At 38.7% G+C, this 16,763-nt stretch overlaps 1 protein-coding gene across 1 annotated transcript in view; it reads right to left on the bottom strand.

Moving 5' to 3' along the window:
- Positions 1-16,763, bottom strand: part of NUBPL (nucleotide binding protein like) — a 241,207-nt gene that overhangs the window by 56,933 nt on the left and 167,511 nt on the right. The window contains exon 7 of the mRNA XM_036276141.1: positions 2,889-2,982. Within this exon, the coding sequence (XP_036132034.1) occupies positions 2,889-2,982 (94 nt within the window). The remainder of the gene's footprint in view (positions 1-2,888; positions 2,983-16,763) is intronic.

Raw genomic sequence — 16,763 nt, 5'->3', positions numbered from 1 at the left:
TCCTCTCAAACCCATGATCTCTTCCTCCCTGATCCCCTATAGCTCTCATATAGCACGTCTCCTACTCTGCATTACAGCTATCCATGCTCTTCTCTTACCAGCCCCTCCTCCCCCTGCTCTTCCCCTTGCTCCATCTCCTAGAGCTGGGAACTTTTAACCTGGGGATTGTGAGCCTCCTGGAATTACACATAAAAATAGTCTTTCTGAAGGTACAAATATATTCATATATTCATCAAATTCTCAAAAAGGTCTGAGACTCAAAAGGTACAACACTCTAGTCTAGAGAAAGACTTGAGATTTAATTATCCTTGGATCCTTTACATTGCTTAGCATCTGCCTCTGTATAGACAAACATTTGTTGGTTTAAAATTGTATTAATAAATCCTAAAATCAGTGTTAGGTTTTTGTTTAAAGTAATACTACAATTAATATTTTCCTGACACGGTTTCCTCATTCCTCATTCCCTCATCTTATTACAGACTGTTTCTGAAAGGAGAAAGGTGGTTACCAAGGGCTAGCTAGCTAGGAGGAAGAGGAGGAAGTTGAGAGCTACTGTTTAATGGGTACACTGCTTCAGTCTGGGGAGGTGAGCAAGTTCAGGAGATGGATGGTGGTGATGGTTACATAACAATGTGGATGTATTTAGTGCTACTAAACTGTTATTACATATTTTACTGCAATTAAAATACTGCTTTTTATTCTTATATATTATTAATCACCTATTACAAGGCAGACTCTTCATCAGATGAAAGGAATAAGAAATATACTGGTTAACTTTTAGGATATAAGAAAGAAATCCTCAAAGGAGAAGCAAATCTTAACCCCAATCTACATATTGTTGGTTTTAGAGTATAAGCACAAATTAAAACAAGGTGATACAATCATAAATCCTGTCTAAACAGAGGAGCTTTTATCTGAGTAAACAAAGGTAAATTGCTTGCGTACTTCAGTTTATCTGTGTGAAGCAAATTAAACTTTTTCAATTTACCAAGACACAACTCAGGAAATATATGATAATTTAGTCCAATTTCATCAATGTATTATCCACATGAATAATGTAAGCATTTTGGATACCTATAGGCATTTCAAAGTGTAAGGAACACATTTTATTCAATAAACATTTAGTGAATATCCTTTTTTTTTTTAAATCCTCACCTGAGGTTATTTCTTTACTTATCTTCAGATAGGGTGGGAGGGAGAGAGGGAGAAAGAGAGAAAGAGGGTGAGAGAGAAACATCAATGTGAGAGAGACACATTGTTTCGCCACCTCCCACATGACCCCATACAGGGCTGGGGACCAAACCACAACCGAGGTACATGACCTTGACTGGAATCGAACCCATGGCTCTTTGGTCTGAGGGCCGACGCTCTAACCGCTGAGCCAAACCAGCCAGGGCTTAGTGAATATTCTTAAAATTAAGAAATATAAAAGTCTCAAAACTTCTTTAAAAAAGAATAGTAGCCTGGCCAGTGTGGCTCAGTGGATTGAATATCTTCCCATGGACTGAGAGGTCTCAGTTCGATTCCTGGTCAGGGCACATGCCTGGGTTGCAGGCTTGATACCCAGTAGGGGGTGTGCAAGAGGCAGCCGATCAATGTTTCTACCTCTCTCTCCTTTCCTCTCTCTTTAAAAAAAAAAAATCAATAAAATCATATAAAAATTTTTAAAAATAAGAATAGTACACTGATTATAAAGAAGAATTATTTTCCTATGTTACTTCACTTTTACTCTCATCTCATACTTTATAGCTTGCCTCACTACAGAAAAAGCCTCAGACTCCATTAGGCTACAAATATATTTAAACATAAAAACTATTCATATTAATATTTCCAAAAATATGTATATTTCATCAAAAACAGATTCTAAACCTTGTGATGATTAAATGTCAGTGATATCTCCTGGTTATTTATTACCAATAAATAACTGATTTGCAAAGACATTTAAATATTCCATTATTTCCCCAAAAGTCCTTATATATAAGAGAGATTTACAAATATTTCTTCAGTGGAATCTAGGGAAGATTCACTTACAAACAGATTTAATATAAAGGCTAGCTACAAATACTAAAATTCTACAGCATATAAAAGATAACCCCTACTATAATGAAGTATTGTATATTCAAAGTAAGCTAAGATGATTATTGCTCTTTTGACTCTAACATTAAATAATTAGCAGAATATCAAATTTTCCCATAGTTACATTCACCAAAAAGCCAAATTTTCCTAATACTTACTCTTATTCAATAGTAGTATTCGATTAATACACACTTAGTGCCCAGCATGTGTCAGGCACTACGCTGTCAGGGCTAGGCAGCCGTGAACCCCAAACAGCCTTGTTCTACCTAAATAATACTTAAGCGCTACTGCTTTTCTAGAACACAGATTTACATCACCACCTCTTCAAGTGTCTTTGCGTTTTTGAAAATATAATAGTTCTGATAATAAAAAAAATTCAATTTATGGCCCTGGCCAGTTTTTCTCAGTGGTTACAGCATTGCCCCGTGGTCCAATGAGTCCTGGGTTCAATTCTGATCAAGGGCACGTACCTTGGTTAAGGTTTGTCCCCAGCTCTGGTCAGGTCATGTGGGAGGCAGCCAGTCGACGTGTCTCTCTTACATCGATGTTTCTCTTTCCCTCTCTTCCTCTCTCTCCCTCCACTTTATCTGAACAAAACTGGAAAAACATCGTCAGGTGAGGATTTAAAAACAAAAATTATAAAAAGAAAAATTCAATTTATGAATCTGATCTCTAAAGGAAAATTTAGAAATTATAAATTATAAATGATTATGTTTTTTAAGATATAAAAATGTTTGCCTGTCATGAAGTTTGTTTCACTGTAAGGCAAACCATCAAAGATAGCAAAAATTACTTTAAACTTTAAGATTTACCTGAAATAGGAATATTCTGTGAGACTGATAACTGCACATCTCCAGTTCCTGGTGGCATGTCAACAACTAAATAGTCCAGTTGACCCCAATCTACCTAAAAATCAAGATGACAAAAATAACATGACTATATAACAACTGCAGTAAAAATAAATGCATTAATAACAAATCTAAAATACTAGCATTCATTTGAGCCATTACTAACAGCCAGGGACTGTGATGAGGATAGATACATGAATAATGAACGAATGAATGAATGAACGAATGGATGAATGAATGAAAATGAATGAATGAAAGAAAGAATGAATAAGAGACAGTACTGACTCTAGCAGACCTCTGAATAATAAGGTTAAATTTCCAGATGATGCCCTCTGCCGCCACCACACACACACACTAATGGTGAGCCCATTTCACAGTGGGTTTCTATTCAGGACCAATCATTTATTTTCATTGGGAATAGCCCATATTTTACCTAAGAAAGCCTTAGCTTTTGGTCCTTTGGACAAAAGCTTCAGCATTTCCTATGGTAGAGTCAGAGCTTAAGCTCCAGAACATTCTGCTTAGTTTCTTCACTTGCTAATCCCTGCTCAGTCTTCAGATCCCAACTTGAAATTTACTTCCCCTAACTTCCATTAGATTAGACATGGTGTTCCTACTATGTACTTCTCCTATTCATTCATTTATTCATTTAATCATTCACTCAACAAATGTTTATTGAATGACTACTATATTTAATATATAATTATCAATACCTAGCTCAATGCCTTATTAGAGGCATTGAGCTAGGTATTGATAATTAAATGGTACCATGGTCCATAGCCTCACAAAATTTATAATATAGAGGAGACACATATTAAGCACATAATGAAATAATGTATGCAAAGGAAAAAGGTTAGTAAATGTGAGAAACTGAATGAAAGCCAATATAGCTAGAGAGTAGTGATGAGGGAAAGGGTTGTGTACATTTATTATTGTTTCATGATCTGTCTTCTCATGAAATTGTAGCTGAGTTAGAATGCCCAGCACAGAATGGACACACTGGAGATGCTTAATAACTTTTCTTTCAAAAAATGAATAAATAAATAAACACATGCAAAGGTTCAACAGTTTTTAAGTGTAAATCATACTCTGTGTATAATCCCATATGTTCCTTCTTAAAACTTAATAAAGTAAAATAAGACTCTTCCATATAATCATATATTTTTAGAAATTAAAGTTTAGATGATATTGGGTCAAATAGACTCACTCATATAGCAACACATTTATTCAAAACATATTTATTGAGACTCGATTAGGTGTCAGGCACTGTTCCAGGTGATGGCAATAGAGCAGTGACCAAAACAAAGTCCCAGCCACCATGAAACTAACATTTAAGTGAGGGAGACGAACAGAAAGACAAACAAATCAGAAAGTGATAAGTGCTGTGAAGAAAACAAGTATCCCTTACTATACAAAATTATTTGGTTTCTGATTCAGATATCCAGATCAAATAGCAAGAAATATTTTAAAATCTTTTCAATTCCTGAATTTCAAAAAGCAAGTAGTAAGAGTGCAGATAGCAAACTGTTTATTAAAGAATTTCTTTGCGCCCTGGCCAGTTTTGCTCAGTGGTTAGAGCGTCAGCCTGCGGTCCAGAGAGACCCAGGTTCGGTTCCCGCTAAGGGCACGTACCTTGGTTGCAGTTTGTCCCTGTCCCTGGTTGGTTGTGTGGGAGGCAGCCACTCGATGTGTCCCTTTCACATCAATGTCTCTCTCTCTTTCTCTCTCTCCCTCCCTCCCTCCCTCCCACTCTATCTGAACAAAAAATGGAAAAATGTCCTCGGGTGAGGATAATTTCTTTGTATCTCCTCAGTTCCCAAAGTCAGATGGTGAAGAATACTTGAACGAGGGGGGGGGGGGGGGCAGCGAAGGTGCTCCTATAGACAGGGTGGTCAGAGCCCTGAATGAAGTGAGAAAATGACTGATGCAGTTATCTGAAGGAATGCATTCCAGGTAGAAGCAATAGCGAGTGCAAAGGCCCTAAGACAGGGATATGCTTGGCACACTCATGGCACAGCCTTCTAAAACAGCACCTCCTCCCCCCAATATCACTCTCTCTCCTCCTCTGACTTTGTTTTTCTTCTAAACATTTACAGTATCTGACATTATATATTGACTTGTCTTTTAGGAATTCTATCACATTTCTCAAACATAAGTACTTATTAAATGACACATTTTATGAGAATGATGAAATGATGAGCATAAAATAGTTCATTTTCAATACAGGGTTCCTTGGTTTGAAAAATAGTTACCTCAAAGTTACCCAGGACCATAATCTATAAAACTATCTACAAAAAAGATAAGGGATACTTTTCACTTTATATCCTCTGCACAGAAACCCCTAGCAGAAGCATACTGACAAGTCTCTTTGTTTCAGAGAACATCAAATGACTGGTACTGACAATCTATCATTGTTGTTCCTTGGTATTTAATCATGTTTATCATGTTGGATCCAATCTCTTAAAAGAGAAGTCTTATTGAGGTTCCAAGGAACTAAAAATACTTCACTGTTAAGGCAATTAATTTCAAAGGACTCTTTTTTTTTTTTTTTTTTATCCTCACCCGAGGACATTTTTCCAATTTTTGTACAGATAGAGTGGGAGGGAGAGAGAGAGGGAGAGAGAGCGAGAAACATTGACGTGAAAGGGACACATCAAGTGGCTGCCACCGCACGACCAACCAGGGCCGGGGACAAACTGCAACCGAAGTACGTGCCCTTAGCGGGAACCGAACCTGGGTCTCTTCGGACCGCAGGCCGACGCTCTAACCGCTGAGCCAAACCGGCCAGGGCTCAAAGGACTCTTAAACAGAATTTAAACTATCTGAAAAAAAGAACCTGGCCCTAAATCTCCTCACACATAGTAGGCACTCCACAAGGGCTTGTTGATTTGAACTGAACTGAACTGACATCAGTATCTGAGTTCCAGTTATATAGCATTTATTAATATTAACACAGAAATATACTGGCTGCCAGGAAGTTCCAGTTCTATTATAAAAGAGTCATCAAAGCATTGATTTTAGAATTATTTGGGATTCTCTAGATTCTACTTAGTGTTTGTTCATGCATATAAATTGAGTGTTACTAAACGCAGGGAAACATGTACTAGCAAAACACCCAGGTAGCTCGTTTAGTAAATCCAGTGGCAGATCCAGATTTTGTGTGGCCTAAAGCACATACAATTTGGGTGGTCCTCTCTAAGAATAAGAATGCAAAATTGGGTATAAAGGCAAGCATTTAGTTAGAATGTGAAAAGAAATCACCATAAAATGTTGGAGACTGAAGAGATTCAAGTTCCTTTCTCTGAGATCACTTGAACTGAAATGCTTAGGTAGAAATGCCTCCTGATATAACCTGCTTCCTCTCCCTACCTGGAACATTCCACAACTCCCAGCATCTGCCAGAAGCCCAGGAAAGTGTGGAACCCTGAGCTTAAGTTTCACTAGCCCCAGGATAACCCCACTTCTAAGAAAACCTTCTCAGCTCCCTCTCAGGCTCCAAACTCAAAGGATCAATCTACACTTAGAGCTACCAAAGTAGTTCAGAGATGCCCTGTGGATATAATGGGGTTTGAGGTTGTCTGGAGTTCAATCTGGTGGCCACGTTAGTCTTAGCCATTTTCAACTGGTTCCTTCTTGGGAGAGAGCTACCAATTGTAGGCCATCTTGTCTCTCAGAGATGAACAGAGTTAAAGAAAGTTAGGGGTTTTAGCCAGGCTACGTAGGCCTATTGGGGGGATAACAAATTCCCCCTTTCTGTTTTTTACTCCTCATTCTTAAAGGATCCTGAGGGTCAAAAGTCTGTCTTTCATAACTTCTTTAAGCTGAGAGCAGTTGTTGTCAGGGGTCATTAGAGAAGTGAAACATTTCCCTAGCTAGCTTCAAGTAGGTCTAATATCTTCTGGCTGTAATCCTAACCACTCATATCCCTGGGTTATTATCATCTATAATTGTCCTCAAGACTTTTATAGACAAATAAACTAGACAGTTCAGGAGACAGGGCCAAGAATGAGCAGTAAAAGGATAGCGGCAAGAGATCCTGAGATGGGGAGGAACCTAGTGAGGACAGAAGAGCCCTTTTATTGTATTTTAGATATCCTGGGAGTTGGAATGGGTTTTCCCAAATGTGTGTAACCATTTGTCTTGGTTGTATATCTCAAGGTTATTGACTTCTACCTGTTCAGTATTGTTTATCCACGTACAGCATGAGGAGTTGATAACGTACATATCCTACCTTGTTCAGCTAAGAGGTAATCTAGGGTTTATACCAGTCACAGTCACCATTTTCTTCATGGTGTCATAGCATCATATGTTGTATTAGCCACTGCGCACACTGACTCCTTCTTTTACCAGCTAGTATTCTAAAGCAATTCTACTCTTTAAAGAACCCATGTGCCAAGGACTCTAAGGTACTCCGTTGACGTCTTAGAGCTTGAGCAGCAGAGCTGACTAAAAGCCTGGCTGCAAGGTTAAATTCCATAATATCAGGTATTTAATGAGAGTTATGTCTATGAAAACAAAATAAAAACAAAGGTTAATGATCAGAGCATAGAATAACCCAGCCTCTGAGTTTGTAAGGTTTTGGTTTGTAAGGTTGAGATTTCTAGATGTAAGGCTGAAAGCATTTGTAGTTTGATATGTCTCTGATGATGTCATTAGGTACTCAGGTCAACTCTCTGTGTGGCTTACACAGCATCAATTACTGAGATTATTTAAGCATGAGCTGTTGTGGCTATTTTCTACATTTTATATCAAATTGTCCATCTTTAGCCTGCATGGCTTTGGAAAAAAGCAATTTTAATTTTCAATGATTTCTAGTCAAAGGGTGGGAGAAAAACTGGGAACACGTTTTGAGAATCATAGGCAGATACTGGAGGAAACTGGAAGAATTCAGGATTCAGTCCACTTTACAAGTAGAAAACAAAACCAAACCCAAAAAATAATGAACAACACTAGAATCTCATATCCACAAAGGTATATTATATTGTTCTTTCACTTTATTTATTAACATATCCAACGCTTGCCCGGCCACTGTGGCTCAGTGGGTTGAGCGTCATCCCATGGACTGAGAGGTCCCAGTGTGATTCCTGGTCAGGGCACAGGCCTGGGTTGCAGGCTCGATCCCCAGTAGGGGGTGTGGAGAAGGCAGCCCATCAATGTTTCTCACATCGATGTTTCTATCTCTCTCTCCCTTCCCCTCTCTCTAAAAAAATCAATAAAAATATATATATATATATATATATATATATATATCTCGCTTGAAAGTTATGCCCCCAGAACTAATTACTAAATCTCTGTTAAATAATTTTTGTTTCTTTTTTGTCAAACTTGTGAATAGAAAAATATTCCAAACTAACACTGACCAGGGTAATTTTAGGCCAATATGTCTTCTCCAAATAGTATTTTATATTTTTATATTCCAAATAATGCCTGATAATCTGAGAGTAATTCAAAGGCCGTTCCCTCTTTTCTGAGAAATGATTGGGACATAAAGGTACATCTGATATGTGAGTAGATATAGTAGTTTACCCTTTTCTGGACATGAATTATAAAGAATGTGGTGCTATGAATGAGAAAAGATGGGCTCTTTTATTCTATGAACACTTCTATTAAGAAGCTGACCAAAGCAGCAGCGATCAGGCCTCACCCAGAGGGTCCTGAGAACATAGTGCAAATAGTTTGAGTTGCAAGTGTTGAAAAGAAAGGAGATACATTCCATTTTTTACTTCTTGGCTGGCTCAATCAGTTTGTCAGAGTCAATCTCCAGGGTAGCAGTTTCCATTACAGCACTGAACAAGCCACCTTTAAATACCATAGGGTTAATATATGTTTCTCCAAAGCAAAGGTAGTGTTCCAGCCACCCTAGGTCAGCTAGCAAGGACAATGTGAGCCAGGTGAAAGTAACATCAGAAGGAATCAGGGAGGAAAATCACTGCCTAGAAAGAGAGGCAGAGTATTACCTGCTGAAGCCAAAGTAGTAGCCAGGAAGAATTAAACTTCCAAGGGAAGAAAAAAGGTGCATCTAAAGAAAAAACAAATATGAAGCAGGAGAAATGGGATAAAATCTAGATTAAATAGTTTAAAAGTTGGCTATATCCAGGCAGACCATTCATATGGTGCTTGGAATATTGCACAAGTGATAGAGCAAATTCTTGAAGACGTTGGGCTGGGCCAGACATTGCCTTTTTCCTTCCCGTCGTCTCTTAATTACTGACTATTCAGAATAGTCAGTTTTGACTCTTATGCCTCCTTGACTCATAATTAGTAGATCTCAAAGTAGTGTCCTTGTATCTGACTCTGGCCATATATCTGTCACTAAGTCTATGCTATATCTAATTTCTGCCACCTGTCCTGGACTTCCTGGTTCTCCAAACCCCGTTAGGCCCGGTCCTATACTAACAGCAAGCAGAACAGCGCTTGCACTTTGCTTGGAATCCCAGACAGGAAAACATGCCACTACCAGCACAGGAGATGCCGCTGACCTTGTCTCAGACCCACAGACAAATCTGTCAAGCAAATCACCAAGCTCCTCAGATTCTGATGTAACTAACCTCCTCAGTTTGAATGGGTTTTCAAGCTCTAAGAATTCTAGAGTAATTATTTTTATACACAACTATCTCCCCAACTTCAGTGTAAGCTCCCTGATAGAAGAGACAATTCTTCATGCATCTCTGGACTCCCTCTCCACATCCAATCCCCTTCATTATGCCCAACGCGTGTTCAATCAACATCCATTGAGTGATACCATTGTATTACACTACTGAAATTTTTGCCTTGTGAAGTACCTCTTATACACAATATAAATCTAAAATAGGACATGAAGTGTTTTTCTTTAAGTCAGAACCATAGTTTTTGTTCTGCCCTGTAGACTACTCATAAAATCATGCAACATTTTACTTTCATTGCAAAAAAATTGCTACAAAGATAAAATTATTTAAATGTAAATACCACAATAAAAATATGAGTAACAAAGATTTCTACTTGAGTTGATGGCCTACTGACTTGTGGATATAAATGATGCAACAAAATATATTAAACTTATCCTTGAGATTGTTTTGATATGAGCTGACCCAGTTATAAAATGAGAACACATCACTGAAGTTACAACAATGATTTAAATGTCCTTCCCTAACATATATATATATATATTTTCTTTTCAGGTGATAAAGTTCTCTAATCCATTTTCAAATGTTTTTCTTTCTATAGGAAAAGGGTAGGGGTGGGGGAGGGTAGACTACTTAAATAAATCCCTTCAAAGACACTACCAACCAAGTGATAGCAGTAATGTTTTGAGAGAGTAAAGAGCCCTGGCTGGTTTGGCTCAGCGGTTACAGTGTCGGCCCCTGCTAAGGGCATGTGCCTTGGTTGCAGTTTGTCCCTGGTTCTGGTTGGGGTTGTGTGGGTGGCAGCCACTCGATGTGTCTCTCTCATGTCGATGTTTCTCTCCCTCTCTCCCTCCCGCTCTATCTCAAGATAAATGCAAAAGTGTCATGGGTGAGGATTAAAAAAAAAAAAGAGAGAGAGAGAGAAAAGAAGAGAAACTTTATTCTTTATCTTTCAGTTTATCATCATCTCCCATTTCCTTAGTTGTTCTAGCAGAGGAAGAGAGCACACTGGCCCTGACAACCTGGAGACAACATCAATCCACCAAGGACTTCTTATCCCAAAGTTGATACGTGGTCAATCTCTCATAACTGTACCTAGTTTCTGGAATAATATTTAAAATATTATTCAATTCCCAGGCCAGCCCACAGATGCCCATGAAAATCCACAGTACAGCTGTAACTGTAAAGCCTTACAATATAAAAATGATGCTAACACAAAAATAAAAATATTTTAGTTAATTACAGGAACATCTAAATTTCCTCGAGTCCTGCTTTAGGCCAACTGCTTACACAGACATTCATAACCTAAAAAGTAAATGTTAGTGAAGAACATGACCACAATTTAAAAGGCCTACAACATTACAAACCTGCCTGAGAATCAAGATATTTTTATTTTTTAATAATTGTTAAAACATTTAAAAAATAAAAACTCTCCCTATACACCTAAAGGCTGAAGCTTCAGAGTTTTTTTTCCAGTAAGAGCAATAAATCACTTTATTAACCTAATCTGGGACAGTTTATTAAAAAATTTAGATATATACTCTCTTTAAAAAGGAAAACTACAAAACTATAATATTCTTTTAAAAAATATTCTTAGAAATATTATATTTGGGAGGATTCAAGGTAATGAAGGGACAGGATTATACTTGCCATAGAAACTGCATGAAGAACCCATACTCACTGTCCACTGGTTTTGATGGTTCTTAAGGATGTTACAAAACTTGAATGATACTACTGCCCTAGGAGACCAGTCTATCCAATGTACTTACTGCATGCTAGGGGTGATCTGAAGAACTGTTCCAGTTGAATTTACTTCTTTAGTTTTAGTTACCTATCATCTGGGGTCCTAATTTTGAGCTTTAGTGTCCTTCAGGTAGAACTGAGCTAACAGGGAAGAGGTTGGGGGGTGGGGAGTGGGAAGCACGAGTCTGTATGTAACAGGTAAAGGAGAGCAGAAGGAAATAAGTAGTTACTGAGAGCCTATTATAAGGTAGGTATTTCCCAGCCACCTGGCTCAGTGGTTGAGTGTCGACCCATGCACCAAGAGGTTGCTGGTTGAATGCCTGGTCAGTGCACATGCCCAGGTTGTGGGTCCAATCCCCGGGGGGACATGCAGGAGGTGGTCAATCGATGTTTCTATCTCTCTCTCCCTCTCCCTTCCTCTCTCTCTCTCTTAAAACAATAAAGAAAAGAAAAAGGTAGGTGCTAATACTCTTTACATATATAATTATGTAACATTGTAAAACAGCCATCATAATCTCTATTTTATAGATAAGACTATGAGGATTAGAGAAGAAAGACAGCCAAAATCGGGCTGTTGGTAGGAGAGAGCTCAGATATGAATCCTGGTCTGTGTGGATCAAGTCCTAGTCCCAGTCTCCCACAGAACGCAGTGCAGCATCACTATTCTCCATACACTGAAGAGTTCTGCTAGCACAGCTTTATTACTCCATGAACATATGTGCTTTACTATATTACTTTTCCAGTATATGATAAAATAGATAAACAGCAGTCCTCCCTTATCTGTGGTTTCATTTTCCCTGGTTTCAGTTACCAACAGTCAACCACGATCCTAAAACATTAAATGGAAAATTCCAGAAATAAGCAAATCATATGTTAAATTGCACTCCTTTCTGAGCAGTGTGATGAAATCTCACATGTCCCACTGTGTCCTGCCTAGAAGGTGAACCATCCATGCTGTATATGCTCTCTGAATGTTAGTCATTCAGTAGCCCTCTTGGTTATCCGATCAGTTATCTGAGATTGACAGGTCACATTCACATAACTTTCATTACAGTATATTGTTATAATTGTTCTATTTTATTTAGTTATCATTAATCTCTTACTGTGGCTAAACAGGGTTCGGTACCATGCGATTCCAGGCACCCACTGGGCAGTCTTGGAACATACCCTACAGCTAAGGGGGAACTACTATACAAAATAGAATCTGTAGGCTTCCAGAAAATTACTTAGATAATACAAAAAAGAAACAGAAAAATTATTCATTTCCTTTAACATTTTTTCTTTTTCTGGTTCATTATAATGCTTCTTTTATTTCTGAATATTATTAACAGTATGACATAGTATTCTTCCTGTGTATATGATCCTTTAAGAGCCTTTTACATTTGCCTGGACAGTGTGGCTCAGTGGTTGAGCATCGACCCACGCTCACCAAGAGGCTGCCGGTTGATTCCTGGTCAGGGCACATGCCCAGGTTGTGGGCCAAATCGCCAGTGCGGGACATGCAGCAGGCAGCTAATCGATGTTCTCTCTCAATGATGTTTCTATCTCTCTCTCTCCCTCTTCCTTCCTTTCTCTCTAAAATCAATAAAGGGAAAACAATTTTTTAAAGAGTATTTTATATTATAAAGCAAGTGTCCTAGTAACCATGGACACGTTGACTATAAATTTCCTGACTTTGTGATATCAAAAATATTTTAACTTTCAATAATCTACCATTAAATTCTGGTGTTTTTTTTAAATCAGTAAGTATCATTCTGTCAGCCATCAACATAAAAAAATTATGTAGAGTAATTGTGTGTATTTTTTAAAATTTTATTATTGATATTATTACAGATGTCCCCCATTCCTACCGACCTTTACCCACTTCTACCCAGTCCCTGTCCCCCTCCCTCTGGCCATCACCACACTGTTGTCTGTGTCCATTGGCTATGCATATATGTTCTTTGGCTAATCTCATCACCTTCTTTCATCCAGTTTGGAGTAATTCTTTAAATCAAAGTAAATACCCTATGAAGACTAAGAACAGACTAAAAAAAAATCCTACAGTTATTAAACACATTTTTAAAACTGGCTTAATGGATTCTATTCTAAAAATTTAAAGATCTAAATAATATTGAACAGAAGACAAAATAAGAGAAACTATAGCTCCATATGCAGTTATATTTTAAGTCTGGGCTATCATAATGCAGCTTTGAAATTTCAAATTCTGATTCAGACATTAATTACCATGATTTATTTAAAAAACTCAGTACTGCAAAGAGGGAGTCTGGCAAAAATCAAGACTATAGCTGGTACAGACAAGAATCCAGATACCTATTTAATTAATAGAGTAATTTTAGTCTAGGAAATTGGCATAACTAAATTCTAATCATTTGTGTCACTAACTAGCTATATCACCATGGATCAGCTAATTAATCTCTCTGGACCTCAGTGTTCTTATCTATAAAATAACATTTTAGATTAAATAATCACTAATGATCCTTCCAACTACTTTTTTTAAAAAGTGTGACTATGATATGTTTGTGTAAATTAGAAAACATTTGTGAGAGATTTGCTTACAGAAATAAAGCAAATAAAAGGTATTTTTATCCAAAACACCAAAACCTTTTTTTTTTTTAAAGGGGGGAACATTTTATATAAGAACAAGAAAGCTAAAAGCTCTTTGGTCCATTTAACAATTTATAAGGATCATATTTCCTTAGAAAATTTAACTGACTTTTATAAAGAACTGAGATTTACATTTGTATTGAACTACAATCTACTTTGACTGTCATCCCAGGAACTAATGTGTTATATCTTTACAAAATGTCATAGTTTACAAAATCGATGCATTCTGGAAAAGTTGTTGAGGAAACTGCCACTGAAGCGAGGAGCAGGGAGGGGATTCAGTCACAAAGGTTGCGAGGTCTAATCTAACTTTCCAACTAATAAAAACTTCTTTCTATAAACACTCATGACAGGAGACATACTCTGCCAACAAAAGAAAGCTCAAATCGTTTGATGCCTACCACACACTCAAATACAAATTTTGTATCGATAAAAGGATGGAAGAAAATTAAGAATCTTTCCTATTTTTTTTTCTTTTGCTATATATGAGATGGGTTTATTTTTTATTTTATTATTCAGACTACATAACTTCAGATACACTTTGTTTTCTGATTTGTCTTTATTTGCTTACAGGCACTGCTATTTATTAGACCTCCCCCTATTTTGTTTTTTTAATCCTCATCCAAGGATATGTGATATGTTTACTGATTTGAGAGAGATAAAACATCAATGTAAAAGAAACATTGATTAGTTGCCTCCTGTACATACCCAGACTGGGAATTGAACCTGCAACCTTTTTGGTGTATGGGAAGATGCTCTAACCAAGTGAGTCATCCAGCCAGGTCCCTACCCCTATTTTTAATATGAATAAGTAGCTACTAAATTATAAGGATTTGAGACTACAGAAATATATTTGAACTTAAAAAAAAAAAAGAATTGTATTTGTAACATAATTTTTTGTAAATTATTATATTTTCAATAAGGAAAGAAATCAGCAAAGTTTCAGTGATAGGTATAGGGTTTTGTGAAAGAAAAGATAAAAAGGTTAATCAGAAAGTAAAATATGGAAGTTTTATTATTAATTCATAGTTTGAACTAAGCCAAACTGCTTAACTTTTCTATGCCTGTTTCTCTGGTAGGCAGTTTGACAGACATGAGCAGAGCAAAGTCGATGGGTCAGGTACAGACAGGCACCAGGATAGAAAGCCCTGGGTGCCTAGCAACAGACAATTATAGGGTGGGACCTCATCCCCTGGGTGACCTTTCCTCCCCTAGCATATTGCTGTCATGTGGTTTGGACCCCCTGACTTTTCCTCCATAGAGATCACACGTACACCTCAGCTGTATTTCAGCTCCAGGCCCAGAAAAGCAGGAAAATCAGACAAGCAACACCATAGCTGGCCTCAGGTTATTGAGTAATGACCTCCTGCCCTAACGCTGACCAATAAATCAGTGGAGACTTAGACCCTGAAAGGATACACCTGGAAATTTGCTAAATATTCTATTGAGATTTTCTCCTAGGACCTCCCCTAAAATTTCCACCCTTAGGTTTAACCCAATATTCTCTGCCTCCCAGGAGCACATCTGTGCTTTTCCCTTCCCCCTTCCCCCTTCCCCTCCTCATCCCCTCAGGCCCATCACCTTTACCTTCCTCACTTCTAAGCTCCAAAGGCCCTTCCTTTGCCGCTATAACTTGTTTCCTAGGCCCATTTCTTCTACCTCTGTGATTTCCTAAATAAATGTTCCCTTACAGTTTGAGTCTTCACTCTGAATTCTTTCCTAGCCAGAACTCAAGTACCGAGGTTGCTGAACCCAGGTCCGGTCTGACCCCACCGGTCTAACATCTAGTGCCGTTCATGCCACTGCCAACATCCCCTCATCTTAAAATAGTAGAATGGAGAATTTTAGAGCTAGAAGGGACCCTAGAGATTATATTGCCCAATGTCCTTATTTTACAGATAAAAAAACTAAAACTCAGAAATCAAATGAGGAGATCCAAGATGGCAGTGAAATAGGTAGAAGCTCCATTCACCTCCTCCCAGGACCAAACTGAAATTACAACTAAAATATAGAGCAATTAACTGAATAACCAACTGAAGACCAGCTGAACAGAGGTCTTATAACCGAGGATTTACCTAAGAACCACATCAAGACTGGTGGGAAAGGCAGAAAGGGTTGGCCCCGCTCCCATGGGCAGTGGCAGAGATTCCGGAGGGGCAGAGATCTCAGCTGTAAAGGTTCCCCCTAAGAGTGAGATCTCAACCCCAAGTTGAGTTCACCAGCCCAGAGCCCCAGAGCTCGGAAGCGGTGCCCACATAACATCTGGCTGTGGAAATCAGCAGGGATTCTCTCCGCCAGGGAGACACGGTGGTCTGCTAGAGACACAGATAAACTCTGAGAGGGCCAGCACACACAATCTCATTCAAAGCCACTCACCCTGGGCTCAGGCAGAGGGAGGGTGGAGCAGACTAGAGTCATGTGAGGAGAGACTGGTGTTTATGGTTCTGGGGAGAAAGGTGGAAGGACAGCCACAGGGCCCTTGTTCTGAGTCCCTCTCCCACACTGCAGATGCCATCTTTCCTGAGAGGAGCACTCCCCTCCATAAGGCAGTAGCCTGGAGGAATGTAACTGCCCCACCGTCTGGAATCCCTTTCTGCCTGGGCAGGTGTGTAGAGGTTCAAGCAGACTTAGGGCATGTAAGTGACTGAGTGGCTTTACCAGGGGCCATTTTCCCAACATTCCAGTGAACCTGACCAGCCCCTCCCCCTCAGGGGAGATAAGCTGGCCCCAACCTCTGGGCTCCTGGTGGCCCTGTGCTGCTGAGGAGGTCTGGGGGGAATCCAGGACAAACCGAGTTGTTTGGCTCTGGGATGGGGCCACTCCCCCAGCTTTCCTCAAGGCTGACTGGTACCTCCCGCTCAAGACAGATCTACAAGCCCCATCCTCT

This window comes from Molossus molossus, unplaced genomic scaffold (genome assembly GCF_014108415.1).
Source record: "Molossus molossus isolate mMolMol1 unplaced genomic scaffold, mMolMol1.p scaffold_m16_p_1, whole genome shotgun sequence".
Classification (NCBI taxonomy): domain Eukaryota; kingdom Metazoa; phylum Chordata; class Mammalia; order Chiroptera; family Molossidae; genus Molossus; species Molossus molossus.
The sequence above is the reverse complement of the archived record's forward strand: the minus strand, read 5'-3'. Positions and strand labels throughout refer to the sequence as shown.